General features: G+C 41.9%; 1 protein-coding gene across 2 annotated transcripts in view; it reads right to left on the bottom strand.

The window, feature by feature from the left end:
• LOC117814178 (metabotropic glutamate receptor 7) overlaps nucleotides 1-23233 on the bottom strand; it is a 353505-nt gene that overhangs the window by 173167 nt on the left and 157105 nt on the right. Inside the window, exon 1 of one of the 2 annotated variants that reach the window (XM_034685368.1) lies at nucleotides 17749-17941. The exons of the other annotated variant lie outside the window; for it this stretch is intronic. Within the exon in view, the coding sequence (XP_034541259.1) occupies nucleotides 17749-17926 (178 nt within the window). The 5' untranslated portion in view covers nucleotides 17927-17941. Of the gene's footprint in view, nucleotides 1-17748; nucleotides 17942-23233 lie in introns of those variants that run through there. 2 annotated transcript variants of the gene reach the window in all.

Genomic DNA, 23233 nt, shown 5'->3' with positions numbered 1-23233 from the left:
TGTCTCGGCATGACAACGAGCTCCGCCCTACAGCGTAGCTTCACGAGATCCTATGAAGTTTCCCTCTACGGCAGCTGTCAATCAAAGCAAACCCAGAAGTAAAACCCAATTTTTTTAACCTCTAATAATGAACGAAAAAGAAAATTCTCAGAAAAAAGAGGCCTTGACCACAAAACAGTCAAATACTAACTACATATCACCACTGCATACTGATGTGAGAAACATTCGTAAGATGTGTATTTATTTTCTAAAGTGTGAATACAGCCCCATTCAAATGAATGGGGGAGACAGAGTTTTTGACCTATACTGCAGCCAGCCACCAGGGGGCAGATGCTATAACTGGCATCAAATGGTGTCCATGCCATGGCTCTCTCTATGCATGTGATCCAACATATTGTATCTGATGGTTTTGTGATGTGTCGTGTTGCATCATGTCGTATCATAGCTCCAGTCACTGGAAAAGAAAGTTAGATACTCATCTCTCACACTTCTGGAAAGTTTTCAGACCATCTCCTGAGTCTGGAGCTAAAAACACCCCTCTGAATGGACCTCCTGAGACTCAGCTGTCACTGAGCCACAGCTGAGTCCTGTTCTGCCTCTCTGTTCCTCCGTCTGTCCTCTGAGATCTGAAGAGGTCCCGTCCTGACAGGTCTCTTTAAGACCGATGACTGATCTGCGGCCTGCACACTAACCACTCTCCTCTCAGAGCCCACAGAGGATTTATCTGTATTAGCCATGACTAAATATTGATCCTGGTGATCATTCTTCGCTTAAACTATGTTCACATCTTTGTAGGAGATGTGTGTGTGTGAATGTGTGTGTGGGGGGGTGAATTATAGCCTCATTCCCTTTAACCAGCGGCTGTTGGAGTTATGGCTGAGTGTCAGAACTTACAAGGTCGAGCGGTGAGTCAGTGCTGCGTGTGTTCAGGGCTGAACGCTCACATTAAGTGCAGGAATCGAACACAGTGTCGCGATCCAAAGCTGCTTATCACGACCTCAGTCTCCAGCTGTACAGAGCGACACGGGGCCGACACTCTACACAGGGGGCTTGTTTCACCTTCGCACTAAAAGTTTGTTTTTCTGAATGATCACTCAGACTTTAACATCTGCAGAAAAAACACTTTTTGAACAGAGTTAGGATCGATTGTTTCTGAACAAACATCAGGATGTGAGGGCGAGCCTTGACGTATTGTTTTCAGGGGTTTGGCAGTCTTTCTTTTTACCCTCTCTTTCAGGCAGAAGTTGTAGTTTAGATTTTTTTTTTTCCTCTCAGTTTCTCGGGATTAGGGGTGAAGTGTATTCCTGCTGCTTCTTCTGAATTTATTTCACAAACTTGACAGCTTGACAGCATGCAGGTCTTTCTTTCCGAGCAGTAAGGGTGATCAGAAAATTTGACTTTTGGAAGGTGAGAAAACCAGTTCCTAACTCTGTAGACAATAAACCGTCAACCAATCACAGGCTTTTTTCTGAGACCAGCAAGTATTTTCTTTAAATATCACACGTGCGGAATTACCTTTATTTCTATGTCCACAATGTTCACCTGCCTGCTGCAGCACACCCTGATGGGACAGAGTTTTGCAAGATCCCAAAAAGTTTTGCAAGATCATAAAAGTTTTGCAAGACTTTTAGAAGCGCCTTAAAAACTTCTATTGGATTCAGATAAACATTTCCCAGGTCCTGAGAAATTTTAGCAACATTTGGGAAACATTTTGACACACTTCTTGCAAGATTCTGAAATAGTCTTGCAAGAACCTTATAGACTTCTGTTCATGGTAAACTTTGATTTTATTTGCGAGATCCTTCAAAAACTTCTGCTAGATTTAGAGAAATCTGTCGGAAGATCCCAATAATCTATTCCAAGATTTAAAGACTGTTTGTGAGATGTTTTGGAACGTTTACTAGATCTTGAGACATTTTAAAGACCTGAGAAAATGTTTTTAAGATCCCACTAACATTCGAGAGATTCTCAAAAACAAGACTTTGAGAATGTTAGTGACATGTTGATAAATTTATACTGGATCCAGAGGCACGATGACAAGATCCTGAGAAAGTTTTGCAAGATCCCAAAAAGTTTTGCAAGATCCTAAAAGACGTCTGCTACCTCTGCTGAGAAACATTCGCAAAATTCATCAAACTTTTATGAGCTCCTTAAAATTTCTTCTGAATTCAGATACATGTTTGCAAGGTCCTCAAAAATAATAGCAAGATTTGAGAAGCATTGCAAGATTTTGTCAAACTTTTGTAAGCTCCTGAGATAAACTTGGAAGAACCTGAAAGACTTCTGCTCATTAGAAACTGACAATATCCTCAGATTTTATTTGCAAGATCCTTCAAGAACTTCAGTCGTGAGGCAGTGTGCGTGGAGGAGGTAACTTCAGCACTCTGCAGACATGTACCCGTGGGAGCTGCTCAGGTCCCGTGGGAGTGATCTTTGACCTCGAGTCCTCAAAACGTATCTTCACTTCTGAGCTGACGGGCAGTGAGAGACTTTTAACCCAAAGAAACAAACAGAAGACTTCAACCAAGGCCCAAGCAGAGAGAGTCGACATGTCACTCTGTGTTTGTGTCATTCCCTCTCTATCTCTGCGTCTGCCTCCACCCAACACACACTCACACACACACACAGCAGGTCCAGACTGATAGGGATCTGTGATGCAGCGTTTCAGCTCGGAGCACTTAAACTTGCCCTCTGATGTACTTTCTGTGTTCTCTGGATGTAACCTGCTGAAGTTTTCTGCCTCAAACTTTGAAAGACTGATTCAAAATACATGAGAAGTATAAAAGGGCTTTTACTTTGACGGGTGAAGTTTGGGAGAGACTGATGTAAAAGGGAACTTACTGTTCACATGCACACAGACACAGGTGGGGGTTGTCAGGTCGGTGAATTTTCTGTTATATACTGTATATTTTTAGAACTTTGATTGATGGTTTAAAAAAAAAATGTAGTCCTAATTTCACCAGAAGACTTGGATCGAATGCAATTTGGATGCCAGCACAATGTTCTTCTGACTCCTCAAAGTTTATTTAAGAACAACTGACCACAAAACATGACATTTTTTAAATCCCTGCGGTTCGACCTAGTGGTAACCTGCAGTGTTGAAGAATGAAGTGCAAAAATCTGCAGTGTACAATTGGGGCTAGCTGCAAAAGCTGAATTCTCCATGAGGACCTGTGTTAAAATGTCCAATTTTACAGCAGAAATAGCCTAGTTCATAAATCGGCTGTAGATATGCAGTTAATTTATTTGTTCATGCACCCTAAAGAGAGATATTTTCTTTAATATAAACCTATCTGTTACTGAGGAAATAAATCAGCTGAGGAAGAGGACCATTTTCTAAAAGACTGCTATAAAATCTTCTCTTTCTGACTAGGGGAGTTACCCCCTGCTGGACAATACACTTAAAATGAGATCAAATCAATAGAATGAGATAAAGCAATATAATGTCATTAAAGTGATAGAATATGATGAAAGCTATAAAATTAGATCAAGGTGATAGAATTTGATAAAAGCAATAGAATGAGATCAAAGCAATAGAATTAGATAAAAATAGTAGAATAAATAGAAGCATGGTCTCTGTGACTCTACATAGGACCAGGCTATACTAAATGAACATCATGCTGTGTTGAAGAAGACTTGAAACTAGAGATTGAGACCATGAACTCATTAGTAGAATGTTTACCGAGAATGAGGACCCTTCTAGACCCAATGGTGTCGCCCCCTGCTGCATACTGCTAAGAATGCAGGTTAAGGAAACTTCTGCATTGGCTCTATTTTTCAGACCAAAGCAAGAATATAAAAATGATATTGAACCTAGTATGAATGATGTTTTTTTCCATGTGAACATAAATATTCAAAGTTAAATATTTAGATTCAGAGCCAAGTTTGCAAAATAAGAATTTATAAAAGGTTTGGAACTAAAAAAAACACCACTTTTAGTTGTGTTTACAGGTTTAGATTTACACAATAATTTATTTATTAAAATGCTGTAATGAGAGAGAACACGATAGAGAGATCCTTTCATCATCATCATCATCATCATCATCATCATCATCATCATCGTCATCATCATCATCATCATAGCTGTGTGTTCATATTCAGAGAGAACACACAACAGGCTGAGTGTGGGCTTGTTAGACACATACACACACAGGTCAGCTGTGGGTCAGATGTATTTACACACTGCACTTCACAGCGTTCAGAGACTGCTCACAAAATGTCAAAACACAGAGCAGAAGAGAGAGAGAGAGAGAGAGAGAGAGAGAGAGAGAGAGAGAGAGAGAGCGAGCGAGCGAGCGAGAGAGAGAGAGATCTCTCTGACACCATGTTTTGTATCAAACACAGGAAAATACATTAACTTAGTTCTGTCTGACTGAGTCCTGTTAATCTGAGAGAGTCCTGCAGATGAAGCTTTGTAAACAAACAGGTGAAGAGTGTTAGAGGGTAATTGAAAGAGCTGATATCTGAATCTGACAGACACTGCTTTAATCTAAAATAATTTACACCAGTTCAAAGTGATTCTGAGGCAGACATGTTTCAGTGAACTCAAACAGATTCACCCTCACCTCAGTCTTTATGTTGGATCCTATTGTGTATACCTCTTTCCCTTTTAAAGGAGAACACACTACAGAGTATTCAGGCCACATCAGACCCAAACAGGGATAACTTGTCATGAGAGTAAGGTCGTGATTGTTGAAGAGAGTCGTAGAAAAATGACAATAACACGTGATTTCATGAGAACATAGTCGTAACTTTAGGCTACAGTTAGTTTTTATGTTGCTTTGAAGGGAAGAGAAGCCAGCTGCCTGGAAATGAGGAGCTAGGGCTGGGTGATAATTTGATAACGATAATTATTGTGATATAATTGTTCTCAATATAGATATAACAAATGTTTGATAAAAATTCAACATATTTAAACCTGTAATTACACCCCCGACCACTGGAAAGGGAGGGGGCAATAAACGCTATTTGCCACCCAACATTAGACAGAAGAAGAAGACAACATTGAACAGCCAATCATGTCCCAGGGTGAGAGGTAGGTGGGGCTTAAAGACGTTTGGAGGAGAATGTAAACACAACTGATACGAGCGACAGTGCCACTAAGAAAACTCAAAACCTACCAGCTCAAAGCAGAGCTGTTAGTCTATTACTTTGCTGACTCTGCGTTAACTATTAACTTAATACACTTAATTGAATTCACTTTCAGGATGTGGTTGAATAAATCTGATTTTGCAAATTATCTCAACCCGATAAAAATAAGAATCTACAAACTAAAAATCTCAGCACTGTCAGAAATGATGGATTCAAGGAACTTATCAGAAAACTAAAAACAGATACAAACTAACAAACCATCTGATTTCTTCAACTTTCACTCAGGAGCAAAAATCTGCCTTTAAATTAATATTAAATAATGATTCGATTTTTTAGAGAGAATATTATCAATATCGACTGCTTTGAAAAAAACGATCATGATAAAATCTTTTTTTAATGTTGCCCAGCTCTACATGGAGCATCTTGTGATATTTCAGTACAGGGTTCACAAAAAACGGAATGCTTCCTCTTTGAGCACATCAGCACCACACTGCCTACCCAAGACGAAACTGAAGGGTGAAGTCTCTGCAGATGCAGTTAAGGTCAGTGTATGGGACAGAGACAAACAGAAGTAACAGGAAGTTTTATTGGCCGTAGCTTAAAAGGACACATTGAGCCGAGCTTCTGCAGTGACAGGAGAGAGAAGAAGGCGTGAAGATGAAACAACAGGCGATAAAGAAAAGAGAGAAAATAAAAAACAAGATGAAGAGACGGTAAATCACAGAGATCGGTCTAAATGGGTCAGAGTGTCTCGATTCAACAGAGGGAGAAACTAAACCTCATGAGACTGAATGACAGGACATAGAGAGAGGACAAGACAGGATGAAAAAGAAACTGAAGAAGATGGTTGTTAAAAAAGAGAGAGGACAGAAGTCAGGGAGAATCACACAGTGAATGCCCAACTATAAGTGATGCTTTTTAGGTACCCTTTAGCATCAGATACACGGTTAACTTTAGAGTCTGTTTCCAGGCACCCTATACAAACTTACGTATATGGCTACGTCTGCTGATCATCTCAAACTAACCTTAGGTGGTTGTGGTTTTCGTAGCATCTGTCTTTCAGCCCTTATACTGTATGGGCACTATGGAGGCATACGTAGCCTAATTATTATAGCCAGACTAGTTTGTGATCTGATGGTATATCTTAATTCCTAAAGGTCTAGAGGGACTGTGGTAACCAAGTCTTACTTGTGACAGAAAGAAGTTTTCTCAGTTCATTGTGTAAACTGGGTGCATTAGCTCACAGTTTACACACCTGCACCACCAGGTAACTCGGGATCTCCCCTGCTCTACAGTTTAGCTCCACTTTTCCCTCCAGTGCAATGAATCGTCTTTTCCTCTGCAAACTCTTGCTCATAGAGGTGTCAAAGTGTGTCCGCAGTAAATGGTATGACATAGACATCATTATTAATTTTGTTTGAATTGTTGTCACTTTGAAGCTGCAGACCTGAACAGCTGATCAGTGTGCTGCAGGAGGAAGAGCACGTCTGCGTTGTGGCCGCAAATAATGCAAAAACAAACAGGCTTTCTGATGTCAAAGTGAAGTGCTTAAAAAAATCCCAAGTAGAGCATACACCTAAGCCAAGATGAGTGCTCGGGTCGGAATCTTTCAAAATGAGCTAAATTACCTGGTAGGACTGACCCGGTCTGCAGAAACTGTTGCCTAGCCTGCGTGCTGTTTCTCCCTGAAGTTTCTCATTACAGGGTTTGAGCTGAGCAGCATCCGTTATGGCTAGTTCAACTACTAGTGACATAAAACTCATACAACCCCACTTCAAAAACACTGAAATATCCTAGCAAGAATCCTCAGAGGAGATGTGGATTAATTATATTAGACGATGATGGCGAGATGAAGCTTCTTGAAGCATTGAGGCTTTCCATCCAACTGGTTCACTCATGGGCCGAAGCTTCATGGTGCTCCATTTGCTCTACTGCGCCATCAAGTGGACAATAAATTTAAAATAAGCGCAGTGATTATAATGACACCATCCCTTTGGTGTGTGAAGCTTTGAATTGAATAAGTGAATGATGTTTGTGATGCCAACACATAAATAATGAACTTCTTAATATGGCGTCTGTCTTTATGATACAATGGCCGGGTGAAAAGGGAAAGTGGAAACAAATTGGGGATAAGGTTGTGACTGTGCGCTGCCCCTCATATTTCGAATCGTGCACCAAACCCGCGAACTGGTTCCTGAATCAGTCACGTGGTACAGGCGGCTCGCGAGGCTTCGAACGTCATCATTTTCGGCCCCTCCCCTCAATGAAGCAAGCCTCGATACGTGCTTCGCGGAAACGCCCCCTCAAATACTCGACACACGCTTCAAAGCTTCGGCACATCTCTAACATCACTAGCGTAAACCGATGTAAACAACTCCAGCAGTAACTTGTCGACAACGCTTGCAAACCAGCTAACACTAGCTTAGTGATAACGTCGCTGTTTTCACAGCCAGACACTTTTATCCTGACAGTCTGGTGATAAAGTGTTCTTGGTTAAGTTAAGGAGAAGGTTAATTTTTAGTGTCGAGGCTTGACAGTGAACTTTTGGGAGGGAGAGATGGTTTTACACGTCTGTATGAATGGAAGCCGTCATGTTACTACACTCTTTACTGCCCTCCAGGCTGCTACAGTGGTCACGTGACTGAAAACTATGAATGAGAACATCGAGCACAAGCTATAAACTTATGAAGACATTACATTCATCGATTTAAGATCACAGAACAGCTTCATGAATGTGAAGTAGAATTCTCTGAACTTTACTTAAGAACAAATTAAAGATAAGTCTGAAGATGTCGGTGAATGTTGTTTTCTCCTCTGGTTGTTGACTCTCTTATTTAAAGTTGTTATTTATGCTGAACATTTCAAAGGTCACAAAAGCATATAAGACTGTTATATGATGAAAAGTTGCCCTGATAACGCTGATGGGATCTCTGTCTGAGGAAGTGTTCCTTCCTCCTGATATTTGAGGACTTCAGCCCTCAGCTGTCACACTCTCAGACTTGCTGTCAGTGTGAGCTCCGTCTGCTGTGTCACGACAGGCGGCCGTGAGGTTGAGACAGAGCTGTGAAACATGAATTATCAGCTCCGAGAGAAGGAAGAGAGACTTTCCTGTGCTAAAATGTTGAAATGATGAAAACATGGATGCTGTTTGTCTTCATGCTAATGTTCCCACATCCCTTTTCTCACACTGCATATATCTCTGCTGCTTCTATTCCTGCCTCCCTCTCTCCCTCTCGTTCTCTCTCTCTTATTTCTCCTCTGGTGTCATCTGTTCTTCATGCACATTTAGCATGCAGATTCCAATATGCAGCGGGTACGCCTGCATAAAGAGGTTAACACTTTTCTTGAAGGAGCAGCCCACACACTGAGTAAAAGCAGAAAAGAAAAACAGCTTATGGAGCTTAACATTCTGTCTTCAGTTTATCCCACAGGCTAACAGATAGGCTTTCTAAATGTTAAAGACACAGAGTAAACAGCTTGATAGCTCAGCATCAATCATAAAGGGAGCAGAAAATAATGCAGAACAGAAACATTCACCTTCATAAAGTATGTCTAATAACAGTTGAGCTAACATGCTCACAGTGAACGTGCCTACGAGGTATTTCTGATTAGTGTGATGCAGGTTAAACAACCCGGAGCTGCTGGTACCCTTGGATTCAGAAAGGTCCTGAAGTGCTGTTGTTACCAAGTCCCACTACTGACAGCAGGAACTCTCTGGGTTCATGGGCTCTCCGCCAAATTCCACCAGATCCGTCTCTGATCCGTCACAGCACCGGATATTTCTATTCTAGTCAATGTGTTAACTTCCACTGGATCCTCTCCATTGCGTTCCAGCTCTGTCTCTGATCCGGCAGCTCAGAGCCCTCCTTATCAGATACGCAAGACTTCTATTTTTGCCAGATGTCGGAGCACAACGCATCAAACTCAACAGAGCAGATCAAGAGGGACAGGAAGTCAAATTAACAAATTAAAACATCCGGTTAATTTTCAGAATAAAACTCTGTTATCACCAGACTGTATTTCCCTTAACTACGACAAAAAACGTCATGATGAGCGGAGCCAGGCCTGGAGTCAACGGGTCAGAGGTTTTCAGAGGAAGATAAAGACAACATGGATGAGGAGAGGAGGAGGAGAATTGTTGATTCGGCAATTACTGCAGGAAAAACCTTGGTCACATTACTCAAGCTGTCTGGCGTGGTGATGTGTCGGTCGCGAACGATCCGGTTCTAAGAGCCGGCTCTTTCAAGTGAACGACGGGAGCCGGCTCCTGACTTTTTTTATTTTTCTTGTCTTTTTCTGTTAAAGTCTCCCGTGATTGGTCAAGACATATGGTGGCGTCTTGACCAATCACGTGTCTACATTGAGCAAAACGGGGAGGGGAGGGGTGAGGACACACACAGCACAGTGAGCACACCAACAGGAGGGAGACGAGAGGGAGAATGTGCGCAACAGAGAGAACGTACTAGAAAGGTGAGAAAACGAGTGACTGCAGGAAACACAGTAAACTTTAGACAAATTTAAATGGCAGAGACAGTTTATAGGCAGAGTGTGGACTGTGCAAGGTGAAAGTGTCATCAATCAGGGTCCACAAATAAACCTGAAAAGGCACATTAAAACTGTCTGTGAATGTTCTCAGTCATCCAGGTCATGGACATTAGAACTGTTCATCCATCAGTGCAATAAGTGAAGAATAAAGACAGTGAAGGGAACCTGCTGTTAATGAATGGGTTTAAAAGTTTATAAATAACATACATACATCAGAGATTTGACCTTTTTGTCTAATTGTGATGGGTCTTGTTTTTGTACTTTATAATACATTTGTAGCACTCTGCTCCATGTTGAGTATATAAATAAAGCCTCATAAATAATAAACATTTGATATAATGTATGTTTTTTATGTTTTTTTCTTTGTAGTGAGCTGATCCAAAAGAACCGGCTCTCTAAAAAGAGCCGTACTTCCCATCACTAGTCCGGCGGTCCAGCTCCATGCTGTAGTGGGTGTTGACGGACGAGAGAGCATGGGCCGATGTCACAGTTCACACACCTGCACAACCAGGTAACTTGAAATCTCTACAGCTCTCCAGTTAGCTCAGAAGTGTCTCCGCTCTGCTAAACAGAATGTCATAGTCTTTGTCGGAGTCACTAGTTTGGTTGTATCTTTGTCTCATTGAAGTTCACAGACTTGAACAGGCGCAGGAACATGTGTGCACTCACACTTTGCTTCGGATGGAGTTTGTTTTATGATCTAAATGAACTGACAGAGCTGACCCTGTCTGCAGAGGCTGATAGTCTAGCTTCTGTTCTCGTTCTGTACACGGTTTCTCAAAGGGTCCAAGCTGACCAGGATCCCCTGTGGGTGACACACTTACTCTTTACAAGAACCTTGTGCAACCACACGTCAAAAAACTGAACTATCTTATCAAGCTGACTTTTTCCTTCAGCCCCTTAAAAACAGTCTCTAACGTCTGGGGGAGTTGATGTGTGAAGGCAGCACGTAACAGTCTGGAGCATTCACAGTGAGCAGAGTTTCTCTGCTTTACACTTATTTCTACTCGCCTCAGTTGTCTGTATTATGTTTCCTATTGCTGTGTTTGCATTGTGGCAATAGGCTTTACATGTTGAGGTGACATTAGCACACAAACGGGAGACATTACTCAACACTCCTCCTCTTCCAAACCCTCTGCACCCTCACCTGACCTGACCGAGTATTTCAAGTTGTGAAACCACGTGTGAAAGAGAAAGTCTCCTGCTGTGGCGCATGTGTGAACAGCAAGTTTAGGTCTGAAACTCTTTACATGATCTATGAAACATCAGGAGGTCATGTGTACAACTATCTTACTGTGGAGGGAAAGTCTTTAGCTTGCAGGTGTTTGATCATAAAGAAAAGCAATTATACCCTGATGATGGTCAAACTTTTGACCCTGGAGGGAGCAGGAATGTCTGAATCAGTTTGTTTTACAAACACAATCACATTTAAATCACATCATTCCAATTAGTCAACATCAAATTGTTGTACCAGCTGAGCGACATTCCCATCTATGGGGCCGTTAGTTGTTAGCATAGCCGGCAATCACCTCCACCTTCAGTCTGAAGCCTTCGGTATAAACTGTGTATCCTGTGGTTCTAATTCTGTTCCCTACCATCACGTCGTCCTTCCTCACACTCAGCCTGCGGTCGGCTCAGACCTCAGATGTCTAATGACCGCTAACAGAAGCTGTCAGTCACATCGTCTCCGCTCTAATTTGAAGTCGTAGCTCACAGCTGTCATGATTCATCGTATCCTCCAAACGGACCTCCACGGTCACCGGAGGAGAAGAGACGGGCGACCGGTTGAAACGGCGGGCAGTGGGGTGTGTGATAGAGACTGTGTGCCCTTTTCCTCACCCATTACACACACACTCCTTTAAATACAGAGTTAGCAAAACAACTCTACCACCAAGCACTAATGAAGAATGTGCTCTATGGTTGAGAGGAGCCAGAAAGTCAAGACAAGTTTGCAGATACAGTCAATCATCAGTAAGTAAACTTTAACTGGAGCTGTGTTTCTGGATCCCTAACAAACACTGGGTTCATACAAATATAAGAAACCCTGATTATAAGACAAGCCACACTTTTTAAGAGTATATTTTGATTAACTTTAGGATCTTAAAGATCTTATTTTTTTAGAGCAACCTGTTATATTTGAAAAATAGTGCCAATAGAAACATAAGTGATAAAACACGGTGTGTTAAAAACATCCTCTGTGTATCCTCTAAGGTGATCTCTGAGCCTCTCAGCTGGATGACGGCTCTAGTAACAGGCAGAGGCACAGTCTCTCCTGTATCTCTCTTTAAGGACGACAGTAAGGTTTTGTCTGACTGTAAGCATATATTTCAGCTCAGTGTCAGCTGTTTGATGTCTCTGCTGCATTGATAACTGTTATCCTTAAATCAGCATAACTCTCCCTACTTTTGATGAATAACTCTGCCTGCTTTTGGAAGTAACCCAGCCATGTTTTGGTGAATACCTCTGTCTGCTTTTGGAGGACCCCCTTCCTTTTGGTGAATAACTCAACTAACTTTTGATTAAAAACTCTGCCTACTACGGATGAATAACCCTGCCCACTTTTAGCAAATAAACCCACCTTCCTTTTGGTGAATAACTCAACCTACTTTCGATAAAAGACTGCCTACTTCGGGTGAATAACCCTGCCCACTTTTAGACCTTTCTGGAGTCCCTGAGCTCCATTGTCTCGTAGATTCCTCTGAGCTGCCGTAGACGTCCTCCTACTGTGGACGATCTGGACTCCAGCTGATACGGACGTGCTGGACTCCAGCGGCAACAGCTTCTACTACTCGTCTCATCACTATCACTTCTCTCTCTTACTCCCCTCTATCTGTCTTTCCAGACCCAACTCGGTCGAGGCATGATGGCTGTCTAACATGAGTCTGGTTCTGCCTGAGGTTTCTGCCTGTTAAAAGGAAGTTTTTCCTCACCACTGTAACTAGCTAAATACTGTGATGTGCAATGCTCATGATGGATTAAGGTGGGGTCAGACTGAGTCTTACCCTGTCTTGAAGTTGGGTCTCTGTTCATAATTTGACATAGAGTGGTCTAGACCTCCTATGTTTGTAAAGCGTCTTGAGATAACGTTTGTTGTGATTTGGCGCTATACAAATAAAGATTGATTGATTGATTGATTGATTGATTGATTTAGCAAATAAACCCACCTACTTTTGATTAATAACTCCACCATCTCTTGCAAATAACCCGCCTACTTCTGGTAAATACACTGTCTGCTTTTGGAGAACCCCCCTTCCTTTTGATGAATAACTATACCTACTTTTGATTAAAAACTCTGCCTATTTCAGGTGAATAATCCACTTTTGGCTATTAAATCTGCCTTCTTTTGGTGAATAATTCTATCACCTTGGGGTGAATACCTCTACCTACATTTGGTGAATAACTCTGACTAGTTTTGATTAATAACTCCACCACCTTTTGCGAATAACGTTGTCTACTTCTGGTAAATATACTGTTTGCTTTTGGAGAACCCCACTTACTTTTGGTGAATAACTCCATCTACTTTTGATTAGAAACTACTACTTCAGGTGAATTACCTCGTTCCCTTCTGGCAAATAAATCTGCCAACTTTTGGTAAATAGCTCTGCCTTCTTTTAGCGAACAACTCTGCCTTCTTTTGGAAAATAATTCCATCTCCTTGTGGTGAATAACTCTGCCTACCTCTGTTAAATACACTGTTTGCTTTTGGAGAACCCAGCCTACTTTTGGAGAATAACTCTGCCTACTTTTTGTGAATACGTCCACCCACTTTGTGGTCTTTTTGTGAAATCCCTGTGTCTCTCCATCTTCCATTCCCCTGCTGCTGTTGTTGGTAGTGAGAGCTAGAATTCGTCACTGATGAGAGGTAGGTGACAGATGACACCTATTGACAGAAAGGTGACCAACCACTTTTGTGACCAACTTCACATTTTATTGCACCGTTGAAAGGCTTCCTACTTCTGCACACTTATGGGAAATTTACGGACTCTGCTACCATTTACGTTCTTAAAAACGTTTAAAATAAATGCTAGACAGTTGCTACTCAATTAGATGCGCTAGCTGACAAGGAGACAAACCTCAGTCATGGCTCTAAAGAATCCATCTGAGAAAGAAAATCCTAAGAGAAGGAGATTATGGATTCATGCTGTTAGACGCTATGGTACTAATGCAACATTCCTTTGTTTTTGACAGAAACATTATATGCGTTTATTGATCAGTATTTATAAACAAGTAAGACTTCATCTGTGGCTATGTGTGTGCGTTTGTGTATGGTGTGTTTGTGTGGGTGTGTGTTTGCAGGAAACTATCAGACAGCTGACAGTCAGGATCAGGACGTGTCCTCCTCTCCTGCTGCTCAGTGTGTCTCTCTGTGTCCTTCATCCATTAGCCTCCTCTTCCTCTCCTCCTCCCTCCAGCTGTCTGGAGGAGTCTCTCCCCGCTCGGCTTCTTTTCCCACTCACCTCTGCAGATCACACTTTTACACTTTTACAAAGATTTCCCAGAAGCAGCTCTGGAGCTTACATATCAGAGGCTGTTAGAGCGAGAAGAGATGAGAGAGGAGGTAACCAAAGTCTTGCTCTCTCTCTCTGCACACTGAGAGGAAACATGCATCCTCTGTTCTGCTGCATCTATCCAAGCCTCTGGTTGCAAAAGTTCTTCTCATCCTCTCTGTGAAATGTTGGAGGATTCAAAGATGGAGCTCCTCTACTGCTTGGAGGGACGCGAAACTCTCATCAGCACAAAAATGAGTGCCTGTGTCAGAGTGGCTCTTTGATAAGAGGTGAAAGATAAAAGTCGAGTCACTACAACTCCCAAGATGCATTTCAGGAGAAAACAACACATTCTTTCATTAAGTATATTTTGTGTCTTTTCACCTTTCAGTATGACAGCTGAAGAGAGACGGGGTGTAGAGAGAGGGGGATGATATGCAGCAAAAGGTTGAGGCTGGGAGTCGAAAAACAACCACTGAAACGAGCACTTTAGCCTGCGTGCTTGAACTCTTACACAAAACTAGTACCCAGCTTCTGACCTTTCAGGCTGCATCACACACAATCAAACCAAAGGACACACAAAACCCTCATAAATAAACATGTAGGTAACTTATCAGACTCAAGTGCAGCCCCTTTAAATGTATGGCACAAACAATTTAAAGATCAGAAATATAACAATAATCCAAGAATCCCTCGCTGGGTGACTTATGACACTGATTTCACTCCAGCCAGACTAGAGTTAGGGGCGTGCGATATGACGATCTTAGATCGTGAAGGATTAGAATGTGACGACGATCTGCCAAAGCACAGAGATCGTAGAACTGGCTGTAGTGCACATTCTATGGTGCATCTCAAAGCTCTAAACGTCCATCCTCACGTCTTCTCCTTGCGCCTTAGTCCTCGCCCACCAGAGATGCGAGGAAATGAAACCAGAGGGGAGAGGAGAGAGGAGATTTGTATTTAGAGAAATGAGACGTCCTCTCCTCCAGAGCGTCACGTGAAGCGACGTCGGTTTGTGATGACGGCTTAAGCAGCTGTTGTGTCTGCACACATGTTCACTGTAATAACTCTGATAAATACAAACAGTAACAGAGCTCTGTCTCTGTTTTTACTGTTTAACACAAACGTGCACATGAAGAGAATCTGCTCTCTGTTATTCTGTCTGAAGCATCAGGATTCGAATATACTTTTAAAATGCCTCATTATCAAATTATTCATTACTTTAAGGGAAAATATAAAGCATGCAAGTCTTTTCAAACCCCATGCTCATAATGATCAGCCTCATATGAAACCGTATTAACCTGACAGGAAATATAACAAGCGTTTTTACTAACAGACAAACTTTACTGTCAGACTTTAATTCTCTTCATGAAGAAAACAAGAACAAATGGGGAAACTAACAGGAGAAATAACTGGCCATATATTGTATCTATGATATTAGACTCTATTACTCTATTTTGTTAGACAGTGAATCTGACAAAAACAATCAGATATAACATAATCCATCCTCTGTAATGTTGAATTTAGGATTTTGCTATCAGTATTTTTTGTTTAAAACTCACATCAAACACTTTGTAATCTCAGCTCATCACATACAGACTGTTTAGAAACCGACATTTATGATCTGTTTCAGGTCACCCTTAGTGACTGTTTTAAGGTCCGTCTTTTCTCTGTTATTAAACTCAGCTGATTTTGGATTTTCTAAGTTCGAGCCGCTGCAGCGTCCAATCAGTGAGTGATATTCGATAAGACTTCCGCGAAGTCAGCCTCCTCGGTTATCCCCCTCCGATCAGTCTCCTCACTCCTCGCTACTCCAGCAGCGTTTAGAGCTTTGGAACGCATGTTAAAATGACGCGTCAGTAACTACTTCCGGTTCGGCCAAGGAGCGAGGAGCAAGGAGACTGCAGTTTAGAGCTTTGAGATGCTCCTATCCCTTAAAGTGCCATGTCTGTGCCTCAAGTCTGTGTGCACAGCCGCAACCAAAGTTTGTTACACAGGTCAAATGAAGCGGACCATTTGTTAGTCCGCTTCATGTGAGCACTACAGACACACGGATGAACCAATCAGAGCGAGCTGTAGGCAGTGTCTTGGTTTGTTTATCCCCCCTCCCCTTTTGCCCTAACTACATGAGAGAAAGCATGGCTGCTCATGAAAGCAAGTTTTCTAAATTGCTTAACTAAATTAAAAAAGTGTTCGAACAGTACCCTTTCTTAAATGATCTTTTATCCTTTTATCTGTTTAAGGCTATGGTCTTAAATAGGTAAATTGGTTTGTTTTACTGGTAGCTGACTTGTAAAATAGTCTGAAAAATCTAAATGAAAGAATCGTGATGAAGTCATGATCTTGATTTTGCCAAAACAAAATCGTGATATGATTTATTTGTCACATCGCACACCCCTAACTAGAGTGCAGATTTAAACATTGAATATAAAAGGGTATTACCTCATATTGTATGGTGGAGAATCAATATTTTTCAGATAACTTCAATTAAGAGACTACTTTGACGATGACTTTAGAAAACAGTCTAGTTTCTTTCTCTTGTGGACATTCTTGGATTAACAGGACTTTAAAGATTTGAAAGCAATTCATGGACAGAAAGGAACTAGACATTTATACTGTTGACTGACCCTTCATTATTATTACTTTTTTTATTTATTTATTTATTTTATAAAACATTTGTATTAATTAATTGTATTTTTATTAATTTTCCCTTTTACTGACTATATGGTTTATCATGTCAAACATTTTACCTGACTCATGATGAACTGGTTTGTCAAATGTTGTCTGGATTGTTTGTTATATTTTTGCTAAAAAACGAATTAAATAAAGTTTAAAAAAAACATTTAAAAGCATTTTCTTGTCGTCTTGCACAGAGACCTGACAAAACCCTAAATCCCTTAAAAAACTCAAAACTCAAAGTTTATCTGTGACCAGACTAAGCAGCAACTTCCATCTTTGAGAAATGAAAACAATGCAAAAGTGTTAAATGAATGAACTGCAATTCATCAAGCATCCACTTGAGGCTGGCTGCAGAAACACCAAAAACCACATACACGCCATTCAAAAATATTTTTACAGCAGAAATAAACATGTTAACAGCCTGGTTCAAAAAACTAGTGTAGTCTGGATAGCCAAGAGATACATTTTTATCATATCTCAGCAGTGTAGAAGATATTAAGATTACAAGTTTATACAATTGGAGGCACAGCAGACTTGACTGACAGGCGCTAACACTGTAGCTGTTAGCAAAGAGGCTAAAGGCCCGCCTGACACTACATCGACAAAAGTTGAGTTAGATTTCCAATATGGCACCCGCCGCCGCCGACAGACTTCCAAACAGCGCTTCAGGAACAGATGGGTGACATCACTGAGACTACGTCCATTTATTGTACAGACTATAGACCTGACACACTACATAGGCTGTTCCACAAACCCACAACTCGGTATATAATTCACTTCCAGCCGGGCAACAACAGAGACAGTGTTTGGGAATGGCAGAACCAAATATCCTCAACAAAGGAAGCTACAACTTCATAATGTAACCTTGACAGGCTCAGCTAAATTTCAATACCCAAAGACAATCGACTAACATGGATACAAACAAGTAAATCCTCGTTTCACTTACCGTCTGTATGTGAAGTGTGACAGTTCAGGACAAAACTGGGACTCAGGTGCAGAGAAAATCCAGCACACAAAATGCAGTTCAGTCCAAATCCAAGGCTAATCCACTGAACAAAAGTCCAAAGATCCAAGCAAAGTTCAGAAAACAGGTGGACACACATAAAAACAAGTCTAGGGAACATGAACACACCAGAGACAGTGACTGTCTGGAAGAGGGCAGGTGGAAGCACAGGGGTTTATATACAGGTCAGGCTGATTTCAAGAGAGGCACAGGTGTGTGTGGAAAAAGGCGGGAAACAGGTCAAAGGAAGGAAGTTACACTGGACAAAACACCAAGATTACAAAATAAAACAGGAAGTGAACAGAAAACACATGAAAACATGACAACACAGATGACCCTGATTGGTCATTCTCTGACCAGGAACAAGCGTATCAGGTCGAAACTTTGCGGGACGGATCCCATTGATTACTGACATGAAATCTGGCACCCAAATCGGCTTATTGAAATTGATGTTTTTGTTTTATTTGACATCTTATGAGCCACATTCACACAATAAGTCTAGATAAATGTCCTATTTCATGAAAGTGGACACCTTTTTCATGTTTTCTTACTGTATTGGCAGTGTTTTTTTTACTCATTTCACACCACTCAGTCTCAGTTTTCACCCAGTCTGTCTTATTAAGACGTTTATCTGGACCTTTTGGGTGATCGTGTCTCATGTGAAGTCTCATAAGGCATTTTTAATTGACATAAAAAGTGCATGTGCAGGTTTATGTTGTTAAGTGTCTGTAGAGTAAAGCCTCGGGTCCACAGGATGCGTTGCATTACGACTTTGCAGCCAATACATTCCCATTCTAGTCAATGCTCTTGGGTCCACAGGACATGCTGCGCGTCTCAGCTCTGTCTCAGGAGCGTGCCCCCCTGCTACGCTCCAAAAATGCGTCCTGTGGACCAGGGCGCAAGCCCTCGGACAGAGCAAAACTGTGTTGCAGCCTTAATGCGGCGCACACGCATCCTGTGGTCTTTCGGGGTTAGAGTCTTTGTGGTTTGGCTGTTTGTTGTGTTACTGAAATAAATATTTATCTTACAATAAAAGTCTCCTGGGGGATTTATCCTGAAGTATCCTTCCAAAAGCTTTCAGATATCCCGAAAACTATCGCTGTGGGATGAAAATGAGACACATTTTTGATTCTCAATGACTTTCTTAAAAAAAATCTCAAAATAATTAATCTAGAATTGGTCCTATCTTTGTTTAATCTCTCTCTTTAATACCTCATGTTTCTACCAGCTCTGCGCCAACACTACACCCCTCCTACTTTCAGTTAGGATGTCTGTTAAATCCTTTCTCCTCCTCCTCCTCCTCCTCCTCCTCCTCCTCCTCCTCCTCAGCAGCTTTTCTCTCAATGTCAGCCACGAGTAAAACACCCTTAACCTCTATGAAACATCCTCTCTCTCACACAGATCCTTTCTTTGATACTGTAGTCTCTCTCAGCTCTCTGTCCTCTCCTCTTATCCTCGATTTCTCTCCATCATCTTCAAACCTCTGCAGCTTGTGCAGCTTCAAAGGTTCGTCATCATGTTGAAAAATGCAAGATAGGAGGTTTTGTTTTCTAACTGAAAATTATGTAATCAGGTTACTGATTATAATAATATGACCGTGTGTTAACTGTACACATGATAATATGTTTGTTCTTAGTAACACTCAGTTCACAGCGCTGGAAGCTTCTGGAAAAGTGGGTTGTTCTCCACGTAACCGATGAGCGCCGGAGACTATTCTTCTATTTTTGGCGTTATTGTTTCGATCAAAGAGATTCAGACCTGGGTCTGTCACATGGGACTAACAACCAGCTTAGATGATACCCTCTCTGAAGTCCCGCTTCACTCCGAACACAGCCGTGAACTGCTGCTGCCTCCCCGTGAGGAGTTCCTCTGAATGAAAATACACAAAGTGCAACTTTCTGCCGTCAGCAAAACAACAACAAGCTCTGAAGATAATCACTGTGCTACAAAACCACATGCCTGTGTGTGCTCAGCTATATAATTTCTATGGACTTCCAACAGATCCATGTCCGGTCAGCTGCAGTTCAGGACTGCCTGTTGACTCCAGGCCTGGCTTGGCTCATCATGACAGTTTGTTGCCGTAGTTAAGTGAAGTACTATCTGGTGATTACACAGTGTGTTTTATTCTGAAAATGAACCAGATGTTTTAATTTTGTTTTGGTGCCTGACTGAAGTTACTTAATGTACATCTGAGCATGAGTATAACACAAGCAAGGATCCAGAGAGGAGTCAGAGCCAGCTAGAGGCGATGCACCATCCATCCATCCATCCATCCATCCATCCATCCATCCATCCATCCATCCATCCATCCATCATCCATCCATCCATCCATCCATCCATCCATCCATCCATCCACCCACCCATCCATCCATCCTTCCATCCATCCATCCATCTATCCATCCATCCATTTCTTCCGCTTTTGAAGATTAGGTTGTTTGAGCAACTCCACCCAGACATCCCTCTTCCCAGAAATGTCCTCCAAGTCATCCTGGGGAATCACAAGGCGTTCCCAGGCTGTTGGGATACCTCGAGGTCTCTGTCCAGGCGGACGAGCCCAGAATGCCTCCACAGGGAGGCGTCCAGAAAGCATCCTCATCAGATGCCCGAACCACCTCTGACTCCTTTTGATGAAAAGGAGCAGAGGCTCTACTCGGAGCTCCCTCCTGAGGTTCAAGCTCCTGACCCTATCCCTAAGGCTGAGCCCAGCCACATGACTGGTAGACAGAAAGCTTTGCCTTGGAACTCAGCTCCCCCTTCGGTTCGACACAACGTCCACATTGCTGCTGACGCTGCACCAATCCTCCTGTCAATCTCACGATCCAATCTGCCCTCACTGTTGAACAAACAGGGTGTTTAAAAGCAGGTTTCTCTTTATTGTTTATTGATTTTTTTATTAGTGTTAGAAACAGCATAATCTTCATTATCATGAAACCTCAAGATCATCTCGAGCACCAAAGTACCAGGAGCAGAGCAGTTCACAGAGAGTTGGGGCTAAAACTGTCTGAAGAGCAGAATGCAGATCGCAGGGAGTTGAGTAACTTATTCCTCCATTGGGGGGCAACAGAGGAGAGGGGTAAAGATTGAGACCCAGGGCTCTGTTGTGATGTCAGCACCAGGAGCCTTTCATTGGCAGAGCGTAGAGGGGGCGTAGATTGTATGAGGAGCTGTTCTTTTTGCTGTTTTGTAGGCAACAGTCAGGTTTTTTATTTGAGGCAAGCTGCAAATAGAAGCCTGGGCTTCGATGTTCTAGGTTGGTTAAGGATCAGGCGCCCTTCTGCATTCTGCATCATCTGCAGAGGTTTAAATGTACCTGCAAGGGGGTCTGACATTGAGCCAATCCCTGCTCTTACCTGGTCAAGTGATATAATAACAGTGACGTGAAGATAATAACAGTAATGTGAAGATGAGCTTTGGTTCCATGGTGTAAGAGATCTCCCCCATGGACTCAACATGTGTCGTCCATTGAACAAAAAGACGATTTCCTTAACAGTCCTGTCAGAGCTGATTTCCCATGAGGCTCAGGGGCGATGCATCATACATGAAGGGTGGAGGACTCCACGAGGGCGTAAAGGCCGAGCTGAGGGAGATATTTCAGCCTGCCGGGTCTCAGTGAGGGATCTGCCTCATTAGAGATGATGAATGAGGGGAGCACAGAGAGAGCCAGTCACAACACTGCAGCTCCATTTACTCTGAACACCCACCCCCAAGTGCGCGCACACACACACACACACACACACACACACGCTCAGGACACGTCTATATTAATGCTCTATTAGGGAAATTGTAATAAAAAATGTGTTAAAATGAAGTGGAAATCTGTGCAGTGTTCAGGGTCCTCGCTGATTCATCTAAACTAGCAGCACGTGGTCTTCCCTCAGCTCGCCTCTCTACTTTGATTTAAATTATACAGCTTTAAAGTGTATTTGTATTTGTACTACATTTTCTTTATTTCACACTAAAAGACATAAAAGCATCTCCTTATATATACCCAGGAAACATCAATATTTCTGAATGAAGCAACAACCTAGTGAGCTTTTGACGTCATTTGACGTCACTTTATGGCTTCCAGCACCCTCATAGTTACCTCTAACACACAATGGTGACACGCTGTTTACTGTGGACACAAGAGGACACCTTTATGAACTGAGATTTACAGAGGAAGGATGAGAAGGAGAGAAACTTCTGAACTAACAGGAGCACTGGAGAAATTGCTGCTGTTTTACCTGCTTTCTTCAATTTTTTAGAAGTTACATCAGAATCGCTGAATGAAGAGCGTCTCCAGAGGAAGTTCTCAGCTATCACTGTTTTGTTATTGTTGATGACACAACCCATGATCCACACTGTATGTTTACCTTACCAACATGCACTGTGTTAGCTGCTGAAGAGGAGGACTGAGGTGAGATAACAAAAGCCCTATTCTCACAGTAGTGTTAGTAATACCTGCAGACCTCTGATGTCAGTTTTCACTGGATAAGTGAAGTCGCTTACTTGACTTTACTGACATTCCTGATTGAAACGCTGAGGTTCTGCACAAGATCCACCTCGTCTCTGGGAGTTGCATCACACTCACACAGCGTTCAGCCTGCCAGACATTTTAGACAGAAGAAGACGTCCACATCATGTACACATCCACGGAATAACGCCTCAAAAACTTGAGGTCATACATTGATAGTTTCAAACTTTATTTCATAAACTACCACACAATAAAGTAGTTTGTATTTAACCCAACCTCCAGCTTTTCCCCCTCCATTTTCAACAGTCAGATAAATCTGAAAGTGTCTGCACAGGTGATTTAGTGGTTGCCAAGCAACAATCAATGAAGCACTGCGCTCTTTTTAAAATTCTGAAGCCTACAAAAAGGCAACGTGGTGCACCTTGTGTACTGATGCTCACATTGCCTTAATGTACACACACTGTTAGCGCTACAAAAGCAATGAACCCATTAAAAGGTAGAAAATGTTCCTTACTGCATGCTGCATGCTGCATGATGCTGCTGCTGCGTGTCATTCATCTAATCACTCTCACACACCTGGATCTATTCATGGACTTCAGTTTGCTCTGAACAGGGGAACAGGTCTCCAGTTTGTCTGGTAATATTGCCAAATTCAGGTCTAATTAATGTAATTATTAATATGACCATGCACTGTAAGAGCGCGTCATTGCCAACCTGCTGCACCGAGAGGTAAAGAGACCTCTGTTTATAGACTGCCATATTCTACCAGTATGTTAAGACATTAAGGGTTATGGAGCTGCTAAATATTTTACTGTGTGTTTTATTTATTGTTGTAAAAAAGATGTTTGTTTTTATTGTTATTTTTTTACATCCATAAATGATTTATATTTACTGATCGACGTAGAGGTACATAGAGTCTCCTTCCTGCGGAGCGGACAGATCCAATTCAATTTCAATCCAAAGTGTCCCAAAACT

Source organism: Notolabrus celidotus, chromosome 1 (assembly GCF_009762535.1).
Source record: "Notolabrus celidotus isolate fNotCel1 chromosome 1, fNotCel1.pri, whole genome shotgun sequence".
NCBI classification, from domain to species: Eukaryota; Metazoa; Chordata; class Actinopteri; order Labriformes; family Labridae; genus Notolabrus; species Notolabrus celidotus.
This window is presented reverse-complemented; position numbering and strand designations above follow the sequence as displayed.